General features: G+C 47.6%; 1 protein-coding gene across 1 annotated transcript in view; it reads left to right on the top strand.

Annotated features, from left to right (window-relative positions):
• Nucleotides 1–18,131, top strand: part of LOC115195000 (5-hydroxytryptamine receptor 2C-like) — a 245,024-nt gene extending 226,893 nt beyond the window's left edge. The window contains exons 5-8 of the mRNA XM_029754900.1: nt 1,960–2,160; nt 16,303–16,466; nt 16,967–17,323; nt 17,562–18,131. Of these exons, the coding sequence (XP_029610760.1) occupies nt 1,960–2,160; nt 16,303–16,466; nt 16,967–17,323; nt 17,562–18,131 (1,292 nt within the window). The remainder of the gene's footprint in view (nt 1–1,959; nt 2,161–16,302; nt 16,467–16,966; nt 17,324–17,561) is intronic.
• The last annotated feature ends 2,005 nt before the right edge of the window (nt 18,132–20,136 follow it).

Genomic DNA, 20,136 nt, shown 5'->3' with positions numbered 1-20,136 from the left:
TCTCTCTCTCTCCTTTTCTCTCTCTCTTTTTCTCTCTTTCTCTCTCTCTCTTTTTCTCTCTCTCTTTTTCTCTCTCTTTTTTTCTCTCTCTCTCTCTCTCTCTCTCTCTCTCTCTCTCTCTCTCTCTCTCTCTCTCTCTCTCTCTCTTTTCTCTCTCTCTCTCTCTCTTTTTCTCTCTCTCTTTTCTCTCTCTCTTTTCTCTCTCTCTTCTCTCTCTCTCTTTTTTCTCTCTCTCTTTCTCTCTCTCTTTTCTCTCTCTCTTTCTCTCTCTCTCTTTTTCTCTCTCTCTCTCTCCCTCAATTCAATTCAATTTAAGGGGTTTTATTTCTCCCTCTCTGTGGTTTATCTCAAACAACAGCTGTGCATTATAATCCAGAGAATAGAAGATCATCACCTTTTATCCCCATAATCCCACTCACACACACACACACACACACACACACACACACACACACACACACACACACACACACACAGGTCTTTAGCGTTTGGTTGCACTAAGCGAGATTTGGTTGGTATGTGAGTGAGAGTGACTTAAAAAATTGATGGAAACCCCCTGGAGGTCAGGGCCCCTGGAGGTCAGGGCCCCTGGGCACGTGCCGTTGCATGCCCGATCAGTAATTCGGCCATTAATGTTACAAGGTTTATATGCTAGACTATTTTACCTAGCATCTATAAAATGTTACAAGGTTTATATGCTAGACTATTTTACCTAGCAATCTATAAAATGTTACAAGGTTTATATGCTAGACTATTTTACCTAGCAATCTATAAAATGTTACAAGGTTTATATGCTAGACTATTTTACCTAGCAATCTATAAAATGTTACAAGGTTTATATGCTAGACTATTTTACCTAGCAATCTATAACATGTTACAAGGTTTAAATGCTAGACTATTTTACCTAGCAATCTATAAAATGTTACAAGGTTTATATGCTAGACTATTTTACCTTGCAATCTATAAAATGTCACAAGGTTTATATGCTAGACTATTTTACCTAGCAATCTATAAAATGTCACAAGGTTTATATGCTAGACTATTTTACCTAGCAATCTATAAAATGTTACAAGGTTTATATGCTAGACTATTTTACCTTGCAATCTATAAAATGTCACAAGGTTTATATGCTAGACTATTTTACCTAGCAATCTATAAAACGTTGGCTGACATGGCTAATTGATCGACTGTCAGTGACTGACGTAAATAAAGGAAAACTGCTGATGTGCTTCCACATTTCTAAACTGCACATTGTGTATTCCAATATCCTATCTGACAACAGTAAGTTGAGACCATTGAGGGCACCATAGTGGTCAGGTATAGGCAGAGGCACCACTGCACTTTCTCACACACACTTGTCACACCATTAGGTTCTCCTTGATTCCCATTCAGCTGTGAAGACAGAATTGGAATGCTTGAGCTCTGAAACCAGGAATGAAAGAAAGAAAGAGCGATGAAGGGAGGGGAGGAAGAGAGGGGGAGCGTAGGAGGAGAAAATTGGGAAAGTCCCGTGAAGCCACCTGTATCTTAAAGTGAAATTATCTTTGTGTCTCAGCTATCCCTCCTGCTCTCTCTCTCTTTCACCTCTTCTGCCTAGCACTCTGTGTCCTATCCAGATATACCTGTATATATCTAACCTGCCCTTCAACCTCTCTCTCCCTCCTGTCCCTTTCTCTCTCCCCCTCTTTCTCTCTCCCTGTCTCTCTCTCTCTCCCCCCTCCTCTCCCTCTCTCTCTCTCTCCCCTCCTCTCCCCCTCTCTCTCCCCCTCTTCTCCCCCGCTCTCTCCCTCTCCCCTTCTCTCCCCCCTCCTCTCCCCCCTCTCTCCTCCCTCCCCCTCCCTCCCCCCTCCATCTCTCTCTCTCCCCCCTCTCCCGCTCCCTCTCTCCCCTTCTCTCCCCCTCTCCCTCCCCCCTCCTCTTCCCCTCTCTCTTCCCCTCTCCCTCTCTCTCTCCATCCAGACTATGCGTGGCCCCTGCCCAGTGCTCTGTGTCCTATCTGGATCTACCTGGACGTCCTCTTCTCCACAGCGTCTATTATGCATCTGTGTGCTATATCTCTGGATCGATATGTGGCTATAAGGAATCCCATTGAACACAGCCGCTTCAACTCTAGAACCAAGGCCATGATGAAGATAGCAGCTGTATGGACCATATCAATAGGTATGTATAGTACATGTACAGTACATTGGGAAAAAATTCTGTTTCCTTGACTTTTTCCAAATTTTACTACCTAACAGCCTTATTATAAAATGTATGAGACTCGAAATTGACCTGTAGTAAATTCAATTGATTGGACATGATTCTGAAAGGCACACCATGTCTATATAAAGTCCCACAGTTAACAGTGCATGGCAGAGTAAAAACCAAGCCATGAGGTTGAAGGAATTGCCTGTTGAGCTCCGAGACAAGATTGTGTCGAGGCACAGATCTGAGGAAGGGTACTGGTCAGGGAGGTGACCCAGAACCCGATGGTCACTCTCACTCTGACAGAGCTCCAGAGTTCCTCTGTGGAGATGGGAGAACCTTCCAGAAGGACAACCGTCTCTGCAGCACTCCACCAATCAGGCCTTTATGGTAGAGTGGCCAGACGGAAGCCACTCCTCAGTAAAAGGCACATGTCAGCCCGCTTGCAGTTTGACAAAAGGCACTTAAAGGACTCTCAGACAATTTTGTTATGGCCTAAGTCTAACAGAATCTGTGTAGATGATCTAGGTGCTTCTGTAGGCAGTCCTTGGTTGGGGACAGAAGGACCAGATCGTCAGAAAACAGTAGACAATTGACTTCAGATTCTATTAGGGTGAGGTCGGGTGCTGCAGACTGTTCTAGTGCCCTCGCCAATTCTTTGATAAATACAGAGCCAGGCAAAGGTTTGGACACACCTACTCATTCAAGGGTTTTTCTTTACTTTAACTATTTTCTACGTTGTAGCATAATAGTGAAGGCATCAAAACTATGAAATAACACATGGAATAATGTAGTAAGCAAAAAAATATATATATTTTTGAGATTCTTCAAAGTAGCCACCGTTGGCCTTGATGACAGCTTTGCTGTGTTCTCTCTTTGATCCCGTAAGTCCTGTTGAAACTGCGTGAGGATGCACCATTACTGTTCCATGTACACACGCTGGCAGAGGTTGCATCACTTTCATGGTCCTCAATGTCTAGTATTCTGAGTTTCCACCCTGGGCCAATACCATCTCTCTTTACAGTAGTGTGCTCTTATCGCACTGTGCCATGCTAGAGGATGGTCTGGTTAATATAGCACTGTGCCATGCCAGGGGATGGTCTGGTTAATATAGCACTGTGCCATGCCAGGGGATGGTCTGGTTAATATAGTACTGTGTCATGCCAGGGGATGGTCTGGTTAATATAGCACTGTGCCATGCCAGGGGATGGTCTGGTTAATATAGCACTGTGCCAGGGGATGGTCTGGTTAATATAGCACTGTGCCATGCCAGGGGATGGTCTGGTTAATATAGCACTGTGTCATGCCAGGGGATGGTCTGGTTAATATAGCACTGTGTCATGCCAGGGGATGGTCTGGTTAATATAGCACTGTGTCATGCCAGGGGATGGTCTGGTTAATATAGCACTGTGTCATGCCAGGGGATGGTCTGGTTAATATAGCACTGTACCATGCCAGGGGATGGTCTGGTTAAAATAGCACTGTACCATGCCAGGGGATGGTCTGGTTAATATAGCACTGTGTCATGCCAGGGGATGGTCTGGTTAATATAGCACTGTGCCATGCCAGGGGATGGTCTGGCTAATATAGCACTGTGCCATGCCAGGGGATGGTCTGGTTAACATAGCACTGTGTCATGCCAGGGGATGGTCTGGTTAATATAGCACTGTGTCATGCCAGGGGATGGTCTGGTTAATATAGCACTGTGTCATGCCAGGGGATGGTCTGGTTAATATAGCACTGTGTCATGCCAGGGGATGGTCTGGTTAATATAGCACTGTGCCATGCCAGGGGATGGTCTGGTTAATATAGCACTGTGCCATGCCAGGGGATGGTCTGGTTAATATAGCACTGTGTCATGCCAGGGGATGGTCTGGTTAATATAGCACTGTGTCATGCCAGGGGATGGTCTGGTTAATATAGCACTGTGTCATGCCAGGGGATGGTCTGGTTAATATAGCACTGTGCCATGCCAGGGGATGGTCTGGTTAATATAGCACTGTGCCATGCCAGGGGATGGTCTGGTTAATATAGCACTGTGCCATGCCAGGGGATGGTCTGGTTAATATAGCACTGTGCCATGCCAGGGATGGTCTGGTTAATATAGCACTGTGCCATGCCAGGGGATGGTCTGGTTAATATAGCACTGTGTCATGCCAGGGGATGGTCTGGTTAATATAGCACTGTACCATGCCAGGGGATGGTCTGGTTAATATAGCACTGTGTCGTGCCAGGAGATGGTCTGGTTAATATAGCACTGTGTCATGCCAGGAGATGGTCTGGTTAATATAGCACTGTGTCATGCCAGGGGATGGTCTGGTTAATATAGCACTGTGTCATGCCAAGGGATGGTCTGGTTAATATAGCACTGTACCATGCCAGGGGATGGTCTGGTTAATATAGCACTGTGCAATGCCAGGGCATGGTCTGGTTAATATAGCACTGTGCCAGAGGATGGTCTGGTTAATATAGCACTGTGCCAGGGGATGGTCTGGTTAATATAGCACTGTGTCATGCCAGGGGATGGTCTGGTTAATATAGCACTGTGTCATGCCAGGGGATGGTCTGGTTAATATAGCACTGTGCCATGCCAGGGGATGGTCTGGTTAATATAGCACTGTGCCATGCCAGGGGATGGTCTGGTTAATATAGCACTGTGCCATGCCAGGGGATGGTCTGGTTAATATAGCACTGTGCCATGCCAGGGGATGGTCTGGTTAATATAGCACTGTGCCATGCCAGGGGATGGTCTGGTTAATATAGCACTGTGTCATGCCAGGGGATGGTCTGGTTAATATAGCACTGTACCATGCCAGGGGATGGTCTGGTTAATATAGCACTGTGTCATGCCAGGAGATGGTCTGGTTAATATAGCACTGTGTCATGCCAGGAGATGGTCTGGTTAATATAGCACTGTGTCATGCCAGGGGATGGTCTGGTTAATATAGCACTGTGTCATGCCAAGGGATGGTCTGGTTAATATAGCACTGTACCATGCCAGGGGATGGTCTGGTTAATATAGCACTGTGCAATGCCAGGGCATGGTCTGGTTAATATAGCACTGTGCCAGGGGATGGTCTGGTTAATATAGCACTGTGCCAGGGGATGGTCTGGTTAATATAGCACTGTGTCATGCCAGGGGATGGTCTGGTTAATATAGCACTGTGCCATGCCAGGGGATGGTCTGGTTAATATAGCACTGTACCATGCCAGGGGACGGTCTGGTTAATATAGCACTGTGTCATGCCAGGGGACGGTCTGGTTAATATAGCACTGTACCATGCCAGGGGATGGTCTGGTTAATATAGCACTGTACCATGCCAGGGGATGGTCTGGTTAATATAGCACTGTGTCATGCCAGGGGATGGTCTGGTTAATATAGCACTGTGTCATGCCAGGGGATGGTCTGGTTAATATAGCACTGTGCCATGCCAGGGGATGGTCTGGTTAATATAGCACTGTGCCATGCCAGGGGATGGTCTGGTTAATATAGCACTGTGCCATGCCAGGGGATGGTCTGTGTTAATATAGCACTGTGCCATGCCAGGGGATGGTCTGTGTTAATATAGCACTGTGCCATGCCAGGGGATGGTCTGGTTAATATAGCACTGTGCCATGCCAGGGGATGGTCTGGTTAATATAGCACTGTGCCATGCCAGGGGATGGTCTGGTTAATATAGCACTGTGTCATGCCAGGGGATGGTCTGGTTAATATAGCACTGTGCCATGCCAGGGGATGGTCTGGTTAATATAGCACTGTGTCATGCCAGGGGATGGTCTGGTTAATATAGTACTGTGCCATGCCAGGAGATGGTCTGTGTTAATATAGCACTGTGTCATGCCAGGGGATGGTCTGGTTAATATAGCACTGTGTCATGCCAGGGGATGGTCTGGTTAATATAGCACTGTGCCATGCCAGGGGATGGTCTGGTTAGTATAGCACTGTGTCATGCCAGGGGATGGTCTGGTTAATATAGCACTGTGTCATGCCAAGGGATGGTCTGGTTAATATAGCACTGTACCATGCCAGGGGATGGTCTGGTTAATATAGCACTGTGCAATGCCAGGGCATGGTCTGGTTAATATAGCACTGTGCCAGGGGATGGTCTGGTTAATATAGCACTGTGTCATGCCAGGGGATGGTCTGGTTAATATAGCACTGTGCCATGCCAGGGGATGGTCTGGTTAATATAGCACTGTACCATGCCAGGGGACGGTCTGGTTAATATAGCACTGTGTCATGCCAGGGGACGGTCTGGTTAATATAGCACTGTACCATGCCAGGGGATGGTCTGGTTAATATAGCACTGTACCATGCCAGGGGATGGTCTGGTTAATATAGCACTGTGTCATGCCAGGGGATGGTCTGGTTAATATAGCACTGTGTCATGCCAGGGGATGGTCTGGTTAATATAGCACTGTGCCATGCCAGGGGATGGTCTGGTTAATATAGCACTGTGCCATGCCAGGGGATGGTCTGGTTAATATAGCACTGTGCCATGCCAGGGGATGGTCTGTGTTAATATAGCACTGTGCCATGCCAGGGGATGGTCTGGTTAATATAGCACTGTGCCATGCCAGGGGATGGTCTGGTTAATATAGCACTGTGCCATGCCAGGGGATGGTCTGGTTAATATAGCACTGTGTCATGCCAGGGGATGGTCTGGTTAATATAGCACTGTGCCATGCCAGGGGATGGTCTGGTTAATATAGCACTGTGTCATGCCAGGGGATGGTCTGGTTAATATAGTACTGTGCCATGCCAGGAGATGGTCTGTGTTAATATAGCACTGTGTCATGCCAGGGGATGGTCTGGTTAATATAGCACTGTGCCATGCCAGGGGATGGTCTGGTTAGTATAGCACTGTGTCATGCCAGGGGATGGTCTGGTTAATATAGCACTGTGTCATGCCAGGGGATGGTCTGGTTAATATAGCACTGTGTCATGCCAGGGGATGGTCTGGTTAATATAGCACTGTGCCATGCCAGGAGATGGTCTGTGTTAATATAGCACTGTGCCATGCCAGGGGATGGTCTGTGTTAATATAGCACTGTGCCATGCCAGGGGATGGTCTGGTTAATATAGCACTGTGTCATGCCAGGGGATGGTCTGGTTAATATAGCACTGTGCCATGCCAGGGGATGGTCTGGTTAATATAGCACTGTGCAATGCCAGGGGATGGTCTGGTTAATATAGCACTGTGCCATGCCAGGGGATGGTCTGGTTAATATAGCACTGTGCCAGGGGATGGTCTGGTTAATATAGCACTGTGCCAGGGGATGGTCTGGTTAATATAGCACTGTGTCATGCCAGGGGATGGTCTGGTTAATATAGCACTGTGCCATGCCAGGGGATGGTCTGGTTAATATAGCACTGTGCCATGCCAGGGGATGGTCTGTGTTAATATAGCACTGTGCCATGCCAGGGGATGGTCTGGTTAATATAGCACTGTGCCATGCCAGGGGATGGTCTGGTTAATATAGCACTGTGCCATGCCAGGGGATGGTCTGGTTAATATAGCACTGTGTCATGCCAGGGGATGGTCTGGTTAATATAGCACTGTGCCATGCCAGGGGATGGTCTGGTTAATATAGCACTGTGTCATGCCAGGGGATGGTCTGGTTAATATAGCACTGTGCCATGCCAGGAGATGGTCTGTGTTAATATAGCACTGTGTCATGCCAGGGGATGGTCTGGTTAATATAGCACTGTGTCATGCCAGGGGATGGTCTGGTTAATATAGCACTGTGCCATGCCAGGGGATGGTCTGGTTAATATAGCACTGTGTCATGCCAGGGGATGGTCTGGTTAATATAGCACTGTGCCATGCCAGGAGATGGTCTGTGTTAATATAGCACTGTGCCATGCCAAGGGATGGTCTGGTTAATATAGCACTGTGTCATGCCAGGGGATGGTCTGGTTAATATAGCACTGTGTCATGCCAGGGGATGGTCTGGTTAATATAGCACTGTGTCATGCCAGGAGATGGTCTGGTTAATATAGCACTGTGTCATGCCAGGGGATGGTCTGGTTAATATAGCACTGTGCCATGCCAGGGGATGGTCTGGTTAATATAGCACTGTGCCATGCCAGGGGATGGTCTGGTTAATATAGCACTGTGCCAGGGGATGGTCTGGTTAATATAGCACTGTGCCATGCCAGGGGATGGTCTGGTTAATATAGCACTGTGCCAGGGGATGGTCTGGTTAATATAGCACTGTGCCATGCCAGGGGATGGTCTGGTTAATATAGCACTGTACCATGCCAGGGGATGGTCTGTGTTAATATAGCACTGTGCCATGCCAGGGGATGGGCTGGTTAATATAGCACTGTGTCATGCCAGGGTATGGTCTGGTTAATTTAGCACTGTGCCATGCCAGGAGATGGTCTGGTTAATATAGCACTGTGTCATGCCAGGGGATGGTCTGGTTAATATAGCACTGTGCCATGCCAGGATATGGTCTGTGTTAATATAGCACTGTGCCATGCCAAGGGATGGTCTGGTTAATATAGCACTGTCCAGGGGATGGTCTGGTTAATATAGCACTGTGCCATGCCAGGGGATGGTCTGGTTAATATAGCACTGTGCCAGGGGATGGTCTGGTTAATATAGCACTGTGTCATGCCAGGGGATGGTCTGGTTAATATAGCACTGTACCATGCCAGGGGATGTTCTGGTTAATATAGCACTGTGTCATGCCAGGGGATGGTCTGGTTAATATAGCACTGTGTCATGCCAGGGGATGGTCTGGTTAATATAGCACTGTGTCATGCCAGGGGATGGTCTGGTTAATATAGCACTGTACCATGCCAGGGGATGGTCTGGTTAATATAGCACTGTGCCATGCCAGGGGATGGTCTGGTTAATATAGCACTGTGCCATGCCAGGGGATGGTCTGGTTAATATAGCACTGTGCCATGCCAGGGGATGGTCTGGTTAATATAGCATGGTACCATGCCAGGGGATGGTCTGGTTAATATAGCACTGTGCCATGCCAGGGGATGGTCTGGTTAATATAGCACTGTGTCATGCCAGGGGATGGTCTGGTTAATATAGCACTGTGCCATGCCAGGGGATGGTCTGGTTAATATAGCACTGTGCCATGCCAGGGGATGGTCTGGTTAATATAGCACTGTGCCATGCCAGGGGATGGTCTGGTTAATATAGCACTGTGTCATGCCAGGGGATGGTCTGGTTAATATAGCACTGTGCCATGCCAGGGGATGGTCTGGTTAACATAGCACTGTGTCATGCCAGGGGATTGTCTGGTTAATATAGCACTGTGCCATGCCAGGGGATGGTCTGGTTAATATAGCACTGTGCCAGGGGATGGTCTGGTTAATATAGCACTGTGCCAGGGGATGGTCTGGTTAATATAGCACTGTGTCATGCCAGGGGATGGTCTGGTTAATATAGCACTGTGCCAGGGGATGGTCTGGTTAATATAGCACTGTGCCAGGGGATGGTCTGGTTAATATAGCACTGTGCCAGGGGATTGTCTGGTTAATATAGCACTGTGCCAAAAGATGGTCTGGTTAATATAGCACTGTGCCAGGGGATGGTCTGGTTAATATAGCACTGTGCCAGGGGATGGTCTGGTTAATATAGCACTGTGCCAGAGGATGGTCTGGTTAATATAGCACTGTGCCAGAGGATGGTCTGGTTAATATAGCACTGTGCCAGGGGATGGTCTGGTTAATATAGCACTGTGCCATGCCAGGGGATGGTCTGGTCAATATAGCACTGTGCCAGGGGATGGTCTGGTTAATATAGCACTGTGCCAGGGGATGGTCTGGTTAATATAGCACTGTGCCAGAGGATGGTCTGGTTAATATAGCACTGTGCCAGGTGATGGTCTGGTTAATATAGCACTGTGCCAGGGGATGGTCTGGTTAATATAGCACTGTGCCAGAGGATGGTCTGGTTAATATAGCACTGTGCCAGGGGATGGTCTGGTTAATATAGCACTGTGCCAGGGGATGGTCTGGTTAATATAGCACTGTGCCAGAGGATGGTCTGGTTAATATAGCACTGTGTCAGGGGATGGTCTGGTTAATATAGCACTGTGCCAGGGGATGGTCTGGTTAATATAGCACTGTGCCAGAGGATGGTCTGTGTGGAACAGTAAGTTGTTTATGTTCCCCTCTTTGTAGCAGCCAGCAAATAGTGTCTCATGATTGTCCTTGAGGAGCTTATTTTTTGTACTTATTCCGTGCAGTGTTATGTTTAAGGGAGACTGTAATGTGATGACCTCTACACAGAGGGAAGCCATGGTGCAGGGGGTGGGGGAGACTGTAATGTGATGACCTCTACACAGAGGGAAGCCATGGTGCAGGGGGTGGGGGAGACTGTAATGTGATGACCTCTACACAGAGGGAAGCCATGGTGCAGGGGGTGGGGGAGACTGTAATGTGATGACCTCTCCACAGAGGGAAGCCATGGTGCAGGGGGTGGGGGAGACTGTAATGTGATGACCTCTGCACAGAGGGAAGCCATGGTGCAGGGGGTGGGGGAGACTGTAATGTGATGACCTCTCCACAGAGGGAAGCCATGGTGCAGGGGGTGGGGGAGACTGTAATGTGATGACCTCTGCACAGAGGGAAGCCATGGTGCAGGGGGTGGGGGAGACTGTAATGTGATGACCTCTACACAGAGGGAAGCCATGGTGCAGGGGGTGGGGGAGACTGTAATGTGATGACCTCTCCACAGAGGGAAGCCATGGTGCAGGGGGTGGGGGAGACTGTAATGTGATCACCTCTCCACAGAGGGAAGCCATGGTGCAGGGGGTGGGGGAGACTGTATTGTGATGACCTCTGCACAGAGGGAAGCCATGGTGCAGGGGGTGGGGGAGACTGTAATGTGATGACCTCTCCACAGAGGGAAGCCATGGTGCAGGGGGTGGGGGAGACTGTAATGTGATGACCTCTGCACAGAGGGAAGCCATGGTGCAGGGGGGTGGGGGAGACTGTAATGTGATGACCTCTCCACAGAGGGAAGCCATGGTGCAGGGGGTGGGGGAGACTGTAATGTGATGACCTCTCCACAGAGGGAAGCCATGGTGCAGGGGGTGGGGGAGACTGTAATGTGATGACCTCTACACAGAGGGAAGCCATGGTGCAGGGGGTGGGGGAGACTGTAATGTGATGACCTCTCCACAGAGGGAAGCCATGGTGCAGGGGGTGGGGGAGACTGTAATGTGATGACCTCTCCACAGAGGGAAGCCATGGTGCAGGGGGTGGGGGAGACTGCAATGTGATCACCTCTGCACAGAGGGAAGCCATGGTGCAGGGGGTGGGGGAGACTGTAATGTGATGACCTCTCCACAGAGGGAAGCCATGGTGCAGGGGGTGGGGGAGACTGTGATTCTCTGCACAGAGGGAAGCCATGGTGCAGGGGGTGGGGGAGACTGTGATTCTCTCCACAGAGGGAAGCCATGGTGCAGGGGGTGGGGGAGACTGTAATGTGATGACCTCTGCACAGAGGGAAGCCATGGTGCAGGGGGTGGGGGAGACTGTAATGTGATGACCTCTCCACAGAGGGAAGCCATGGTGCAGGGGGTGGGGGAGACTGTAATGTGATGACCTCTCCACAGAGGGAAGCCATGGTGCAGGGGGTGGGGGAGACTGCAATGTGATCACCTCTGCACAGAGGGAAGCCATGGTGCAGGGGGTGGGGGAGACTGTAATGTGATGACCTCTCCACAGAGGGAAGCCATGGTGCAGGGGGTGGGGGAGACTGTGATTCTCTGCACAGAGGGAAGCCATGGTGCAGGGGGTGGGGGAGACTGTGATTCTCTCCACAGAGGGAAGCCATGGTGCAGGGGGTGGGGGAGACTGTAATGTGATGACCTCTGCACAGAGGGAAGCCATGGTGCAGGGGGTGGGGGAGACTGTAATGTGATGACCTCTGCACAGAGGGAAGCCATGGTGCAGGGGGTGGGGGAGACTGTGATTCTCTGCTGCCATTGTTGGGCTCAAGCGTTTTCACACATCCCACTTCAGTGCTAATTGAAGTTGCTGCCAGGTCTGTTCTGTCCTAGCAGCTTGGTAACTTAGTAGCCTTAATTACTTAGGTTTATATTACACAATTACCTAGATTGTTATATTTTACTTTTTGTTAAGTAGCTTCAGACTGAACATTACTCACTCAGTTTTGTGTTGGATGGTACAGTATTTCCAGGTTTTTGCTGTTTCTTCTGCTGGTTTTGGTTTCCTCTAAGTTTTTTGTTGATAGTCCTTGGTAGTAAGAATCCTTCCAGATAATCAAGGTTTTATGTTTGTAATTTTGATTTGGATGAAGGTTTTGATGTAGAGAGTAGTATGCAAAACAATCCAAGTTAATCTACAATTATCCAGGAGCTCATGACCTATCTCTGTCTCTCTCTATCTCTGTCTCTCTCTATCTCTATCTCTATCTATCTATCTCTCTCTATCTCTATCTCTATCTCTCGCTATCTCTATCTCTCGCTATCTCTATCTCTCGCTATCTCTCTATCTCTATCTCTCGCTATCTCTATCTCTCGCTATCTCTCTCTCTATCTCTCTCTCTCTATCTCTCTATCTATCTATCTATCTATCTATCTATCTATCTATCTATCTATCTCTGTTTCTCTCTCTCTCTCTCTCTCTGTATCTCTATCTCTCTCTCTCTATGTATCTCTATCTCTCTCTATTTCTATGTATCGCTATCTCTCTCTATTTCTATCTATCTCTATGTATATCTCTATCTCTCTCTATCTATCTCTCTGTATCTCTATCTCTCTCTCTCTATGTATCTCTATCTCTCTCTATTTCTATGTATCTCTATCTCTCTCTATTTCTATCTATCTCTATGTATATCTCTATCTCTCTCTATCTATCTCTCCCTATCTCTCCCTATCTCTCTCTATCTATCTTTCTCTATCTCTGTCTATCTCTCAATCTCTCTCTGTCTCTCTCTATCTCTCTTTCTTTATCTCTCTCTATCTCTATGTATATCTCTATCTCTCTCGATCTCTCTCGATCTCTCTCGATCTTTCTCTTTCTATCTATCTATCTCTCTCTCGATCTCTCTCTCTCTCTACCTCTCTATCTCTCTCTCTATCTTTTTCAGCCCACTCATCTAGTCCTACTGGCTATTTAGCTGTTTATACCTCCTCCACTCTCTCTTTCCATCTTTCTTACTCACTCTCTATCTATCTCTCTATCAATTCAATTCAAGGGGCTTTACTTGCATGGGAAACATATGTTTACATTGCCAAAGCAAGTGAGGTAGACAAGAAACATAAGGGAAATAAACAATCAAAAATGAACAGTAAACATTACACTCACAATAGTTTCAAAATAATGTACATTTCAAATGTTATATTATTGGCTATGTACAATGTTGTAACAATGTGCAAATAGTTGAAGTATGAAAGGGGAGATAAATAAACAGATAAATATTGGTGGTGTTTACAATGTTGTTTGTGCTCCACTGGTTGCCTCTTTCTCATGGAAACGGGACACACATCTGTCTGCTGTGATGGCTCACTGTGGTATTTCTCCTAACAGATATGGGACTTTATCAATGCCTGATTTGTTTTCTAATTCTTTGTGGATCTGTGTAATCTGAGGGAAATATGTGTCTCTAATATGGTCATACATTTGGCAGGAGGTTAGGAAGTGCAGCTCAGTTTCCACCTCATTTTGTGGGCAGTGTGCACATAGCCTGTCTTCTCTTGAGAGCCAGGTCTGCCTACGGCGGCCTTTCTCAATAGCAAGGCTACTGACTCTGTACATAGTCAAAGCTTTCCTTAATTTTGTGTCACTCAATGTGGTCAGGTATTCTGCCACTGTGTACTCTCTGTTTAGGGCCAAATAGCATTCTAGTTTGCTCTGTGTTCTTGTTAATTCTTTCCAATGTGTCAAGTAATCACCTTATTTTAGTTTTGTCATGATTTGTTTGTGTCTGTTTGTGTTGCTGTCCTGGGGCTCTGTGAGGTCTGATTGTGTTGTTGTCCTGGGGCTCTGTGGGGTCTGATTGTGTTGCTGTCCTGGGGCTCTGTGGGGTCTGATTGTGTTGCTGTCCTGGGGCTCTGTGGGGTCTGATTGTGTTGCTGTCCTGGGGCTCTGTGAGGTCTGATTGTGTTGCTGTCCTGGGGCTCTGTGGGGTCTGTTTGTGTTTGTCAACAGAGTACCAGCTTGATTAGGGGACTCTTTTACAGGTGAATCTCATTCCCTTTCACTCAATTCAATTCAAAGGGGCTTTATATGCTTACATTGCCAAAGCAAGTGAAATAAACAATTAACAAAAGTGACGAACCAAATCCATGAGGACTAGATAATAACAAGAAAAACAATACTCAGTGACAATACAGTAATACTTCTATCATGATAGAGACATAGGTTCTTATGTTATTGGTCTGATTGGTCGTTCCACTGGCTGTACCTACGGGTGGGCAGGAAGCTAGGTACTTTGCAGCTAATGTTACATAAAGGGTTTTTCTCTCAATAGATAGGGGATTTTCTCCTTTCTCTCGCTCACTCTCACAGATAAGTAATGTGAATAGGTCTGGGAGACAGCCAGGTAAGAGGGTGACAGGTCAGGTTGTGGGTGTGTGTCCAGTGTGTGTGTGTGTGTGTGTGTGTGTCCAGTGTGTCCAGTGTGTCCAGTGTGTGGGTGTGTCTAGTGTGTGGGTGTGTCTAGTGTGTGGGTGTGTCTAGTGTGTGGGTGTATCTAGTGTGTGTGTGTGTGTGTGTGTGTGTGTGTGTGTGTGTGTGTGTGTGTGTGTGTGTGTGTGTGGGCAGATAACAAGGTAACAGGTCAGGTTGTGGTTTCAGAACAATCAGAGGATCCGATCAGATGAAAGATTAATTAGAGATTATTTAGATAAGAGATTAGAGAAAATGAAGTAATCTATTCCCTATCTCTGTCTGTCTGTTGACCGGTCTCTCTCTCTCATGGCGTACCAGAGGAGGCTGGTGGGAGGAGATATAGGAGGACGGGCTCATTGTAATGCCTGGAATGGAATCAATTGAATGGTACCCAACACATCAAACACATTGAAATGTGTTTGACTCCATTCCAGTCCTTAGAATGAGCCCGTCCTCCTATAGCTCCTCCCACCAGCCTCCTCTGCTACGTACCCCCCTCTCTCTCTCTCTCTCTCTCTCTTTTCTTTCTGTTTTCCCCTCCCCCCTCTCTCCCTCTTTTCTCTACTCCCCTCTCTATATTCTTCTCTTGTCCTTTTCTCTAGATTTATTGATGGCTATTTGGGCTGCACAACAAGGACAAACACTTCATCACTCTCCTCCCTCCCATCACTCTATTTTTCTCTCCTTCTCTTTCTGTCTCTGGCTCTCTCCATATTGTGTCCATGCATTTCCCAGTCATTAGCCTCCACAATGTACATCTGTCTCTCTCCCCTCTCCCTCCTTCCCTCCTTTTGTTCTCTCCTTCTCTCATCCCTCTCTTTTGTTCTGTGGGATCGTTAGCCTCCACAACAAGGACAAAATGTTAATCTCTCTCTTCCCCCAGCTTCTTACCATCCTCTCTCATTGCCTCCCTTTTTTCTCACTCCAATAGTCCTCCATAACAACAATGACTCATCCATCTCTCTCTCTCCTTCTCTCTGTCTCTCTCTCTCTCTCTCTCTCTCTCTCTCTCTCCTTCTCTTGTACCTCTATCATCTCTATCTCTCTCTCCTTCTGTCATCCCTCTCTCTTTCTCTCCTACTCACATCTCTCTATCTCACTCCTTCTCTCTCTCTCTGTCTCTCTCTTCTCCTACGAGTGTCCATCCCCATGCCGGTCATTGGCCTTCACAACAAGGTCTTCATCCCTCCTTCCCTCCCTCTCTAATCCTACCCCCTTCTCTAATAACTACTTATCTTCTCATCCCTCTCTCTCTCTCCTTCTCTTTCTTTCTCTCTCTCTCCCTCTCCCTCTATTCTAGGTGTGTCCATGCCTATCCCGGTGACTGACCTTCACAACAAGGACAAGGTGTTCCTGCCTCTCTAATCACTTCCTCTCTGTTTTCATCCATCTCTCCTATAGGTGTGTCCATGCCTATCCCGGTGATCGGCCTTCATAACAAAGACAAGGTGTTCCTGCCTCTCTAATCACTTCCTCTCTGTTTTCATCCATCTCTCCTATAGGTGTGTCCATGCCTATCCCGGTGATCGGCCTTCACAACAAAGACAAGGTGTTTGTCAACGGCAGCTGTGTTCTGAACGAGGAGCGCTTCATGCTGGTTGGCTCCTTCGTGGCTTTCTTCATCCCATTGGTCATCATGGTTGTGTCCTACTGCCTCACCATACAGGTCAGAGAATGTTTTGATTGGCTAGTTATTTGATGTTCTGTCATTTGATTGGCTAGCCAATGTATTCCTCCAGCCTCTGATTGAATCCCATTGGTCATCATATTAGTTTTCTTGTGCCTTACTATACAGGTCTGTCAGACAGGAAATATAACACAGGCCCACTTTGTTGGTGACAACCGCAATGGAGTCTGTGTTTTGATTAACTAGCCATGTACTGGGCCATGTATTTGTCAGAAACAACAGGTCATAGGGCAGACAGGCTGGTCCATGTATTTGTCAGAAACAACAGGTCATAGGGCAGACAGGCTGGTCCATGTATTTGTCAGAAACAACAGGTCATAGGGCAGACAGGCTGCTCCATGTATTTGTCAGAAACAACAGGTCATAGGGCAGACAGGCTGGTCCATCTTTAGTTGTTGCAGAGAATTATTATTATTTGACTAATAATGGTATGTCTGTCAGTGGTCCATCATGACATCACATCGTGTCTTCCCCCCCAGGTCCTCCAGCGCCAGGAGACCGTCTTTCTCTACGAGAGGAAAACTTCCTCCCAGCAGCCACTGGAGCCTCAGGCCACTCCCTCAAACCACCAGTCCCCGCCTCCAAATTTCCTAGTCCTGCCCATAAACATTGAGGCTCCTCCTCCTAGCAGACAAGGAAGTCTGAGCTGCCTGAAAGGGGCGGAGCCTGACCGGCAGACCGGCCTCTTAAGCAGTTCTCCCTCGGAGAGCATCAGTATGATTCCGAGTTCGGGGGTGGCGTCCCAGCTGAGCTCTCCGGCAGGGCGTGATGCACGGGACAGTCACGGGAGGCGGGGGATGATGCAGGCGATCAAGAATGAGAGGCGGGCCTCCAAGGTGAGGATCAACTGTAGACATCTAGCAGCTTCTCCTCTTAATGTCTCTTCTCTTCCGGATCTTTCCTTTCCATTCTGTCCTACTGCATTCCATCGCCTCTCATACACCACTCTGATCTACTCTACTCTGTTCTAGGTTCTGAGGACCTTGTTCTCTAATCTCCTCTGTTCTGGTGTGGTCTCTGTTCTCCAATCTACTCTGTTCTAGTGTGGTCTATGTTCTCTGTTCTGTGTTGTAGGTGCTGGGGATCGTGTTCTTCCTGTTTCTGATCATGTGGTGCCCCTTCTTCATCACCAATGTCACTTACGTCCTCTGTCAGGGTTCCTGCAACGAGCCTTTATTGGCTGAGCTCCTCAACGTCTTTGTGTGGGTGGGATACATCTCCTCTGGAGTCAACCCATTGGTCTATACGTTGTTTAACAAGACATACAGAAGGGCCTTTTCCAGCTATATACGTTGTCAGTATAACACAGGGCCGATGGCAGGGGTTAGTAGTAAATCTCTAGCTGTTCCCACCATTCAGTGTCCGTCTCATGCGGTCACGCCCATATTTGGACATCATGGAGGGAATGGGAAGAAGGGAAGTGTGGACCGGAATAGCAACTGTCGGAATGGTGGTGGAGGGGGCGGGGCCGACGGTAACGGGATGATCAGAGGGGTGGAGCCTGACGATCCTACAGATGACGGGATGAGGATGGATATGGAATGCCCCGGGATGATGTCGGAATTGGAACCCAGAATGTCGGAGCTGAAGCTATCTGTCGACAGCTTCTGCCACGCCCACTTGGAGCGCACCAGCAGCGTCTGATTGGTTGATTGGATAATTGGATCACGCCATTGGCTGATGATGGACGGACGGACGGACGTGAAGTAATGCGAGGGAGGGAAGGACTGTAGTGAGCATGTGTCAAATAACACCCTATTCACTGTGTAGTACACTACCTTGAACAAAACTCCCTATTCAGGCAGCTCTCTGTAGGGCTCTGTTTGATGTGTTGGGTACCATTCACTACATGGGGAATAGGGTAAAATTTGAGACACAGCCACAGTGGGTGGTTTGGACACTTCTGGAAGAATGTGTCATGGAAGGACTTACCTTGACTTAACCCTTGACCTGGGTGTCATGGACTTGTACAATCTAGAACCCAACAGAAGGAGTAGGAGGAGGAGGAGGAGAAGAAGGAGGAGGAGGAGGAGGAGTAGGAGGAGGAGGAGGAGGAGGAGGAGGAGGAGAAGGAGGAGGAGGAGAAGGAGGAGGAGAAGGAGGAGGAGAAGGAGAAGGAGATGAAGGAGGAGGAGAAGGAGGAGAAGGAGGAGGAGGAAAGGAGAAGAAAGAGGTGAAGGAAAAGGAGGAGGAGGAGGAGAAGGAGGAGGAGGAGGAGGAGGAGGAGGAGGAGGAGGAGGAGAAGGAGGAGGAGGAGGAGGAGGAGGAGGAGGAGGAGGAGGAGATGAAGGAGGAGGAGGAGGAGGAGGAGAAGGAGAAGGAGATGAAGGAGGAGGAGGAGGAGAAGGAGGAGAAGGAGGAGGAGGAAAGGAGAAGAAAGAGGTGAAGGAAAAGGAGGAGGAGAAGGAGAAGGAGGAGGAGGAGGAGGAGGAGAAGGAGATGAAGACATGATTCAAGGCAGAACAGAGAGAAACTCGAGACTTCATAGTCTATGTGCCGAATGGCACCCTATTCCCTACACAGTGAACTACGTTTGATCCACTACATAGGGAATAGGGTTCCATGTCGGACGCTGCCATAGTCAAATGCAGTCTAACTTATTGTGTAATGGATCTTAGTAACAGTTCAGCACCATGGACATGACATAACAATACAACAGGTCTGAATTGAGCTTTTGCCAGTGTGTATAAAAACAAGTATATAATTGTTACTAGGGAGACTAGTAATGGTGACTGGAGACAGGAAACTGAACAAAACTGAACTATAGCCCCAATGACAGTCACAGTACCACCTTGTGGTGAGACAGGGGATAGCACCAATATCCACCTCATTCAAATGAATAGGACCATGTAGGTAGAAGTCAATGGCCCTAACCACTGATTCAGGGTCAAATTATTGGCAGTTGGGTAACCTGATCCTAGATCTGAGGTTAGGAGTTACTTGTTTTAATTCTTACATGAGGGTGGATGAAGGGGTTGGAAACACTGGTCTCAGTACAATGGATCTCTCTCACACATCATAATGTATTACCTCATACTGATTGACACGGCAGGCAGTCCCTTGAGAAGACGGATCAAACCCAGTCCAGCTAAGGATGGTCAGCGCTCATACTCTGAGACGCTTTATGAATACAGGTCTCAGAGGGATTGTTTTTGTCCCACACAGCCAGCCTAACTCCAGGCCCTATTAAGTCCATATCTTGACCAGAACATAACCACAACTCTGCCATTTGTACAACCATACAGATGTAGGATCTTAATTTGTGCACTCTTTTTTTGCTGATAACTTTCCTGCTCCGCAGGAAATGCTAACTTGTTGTGTATTCAAGGTTTATAAAATGCTTCTAAAGTTTGTAATGTCCACTTTAAAATGTCCAGATTTGATTTTCCCTAACAAAAATAATATTAACTCTTACAAAAAATGTCCATTAACTATAATCCACATAATAATTCACATTTGCTGTTGCTGCAGTATTACTTTCCTGCTCTATCAAACTGGCTCAAATTAAGATCCTACATTTGTAGCTGTGACCATAACTCAACCATAAGCATAGGCTATAACCCTATCATAGAACAAACCTCACCATAACCAAATCTACATTGTATTAGTAACCCTATGGGCCTATATAACCCACATAGACCCTGAAAGT

Source organism: Salmo trutta, chromosome 5 (assembly GCF_901001165.1).
Source record: "Salmo trutta chromosome 5, fSalTru1.1, whole genome shotgun sequence".
Classification (NCBI taxonomy): Eukaryota; Metazoa; Chordata; class Actinopteri; order Salmoniformes; family Salmonidae; genus Salmo; species Salmo trutta.
This window is presented reverse-complemented; position numbering and strand designations above follow the sequence as displayed.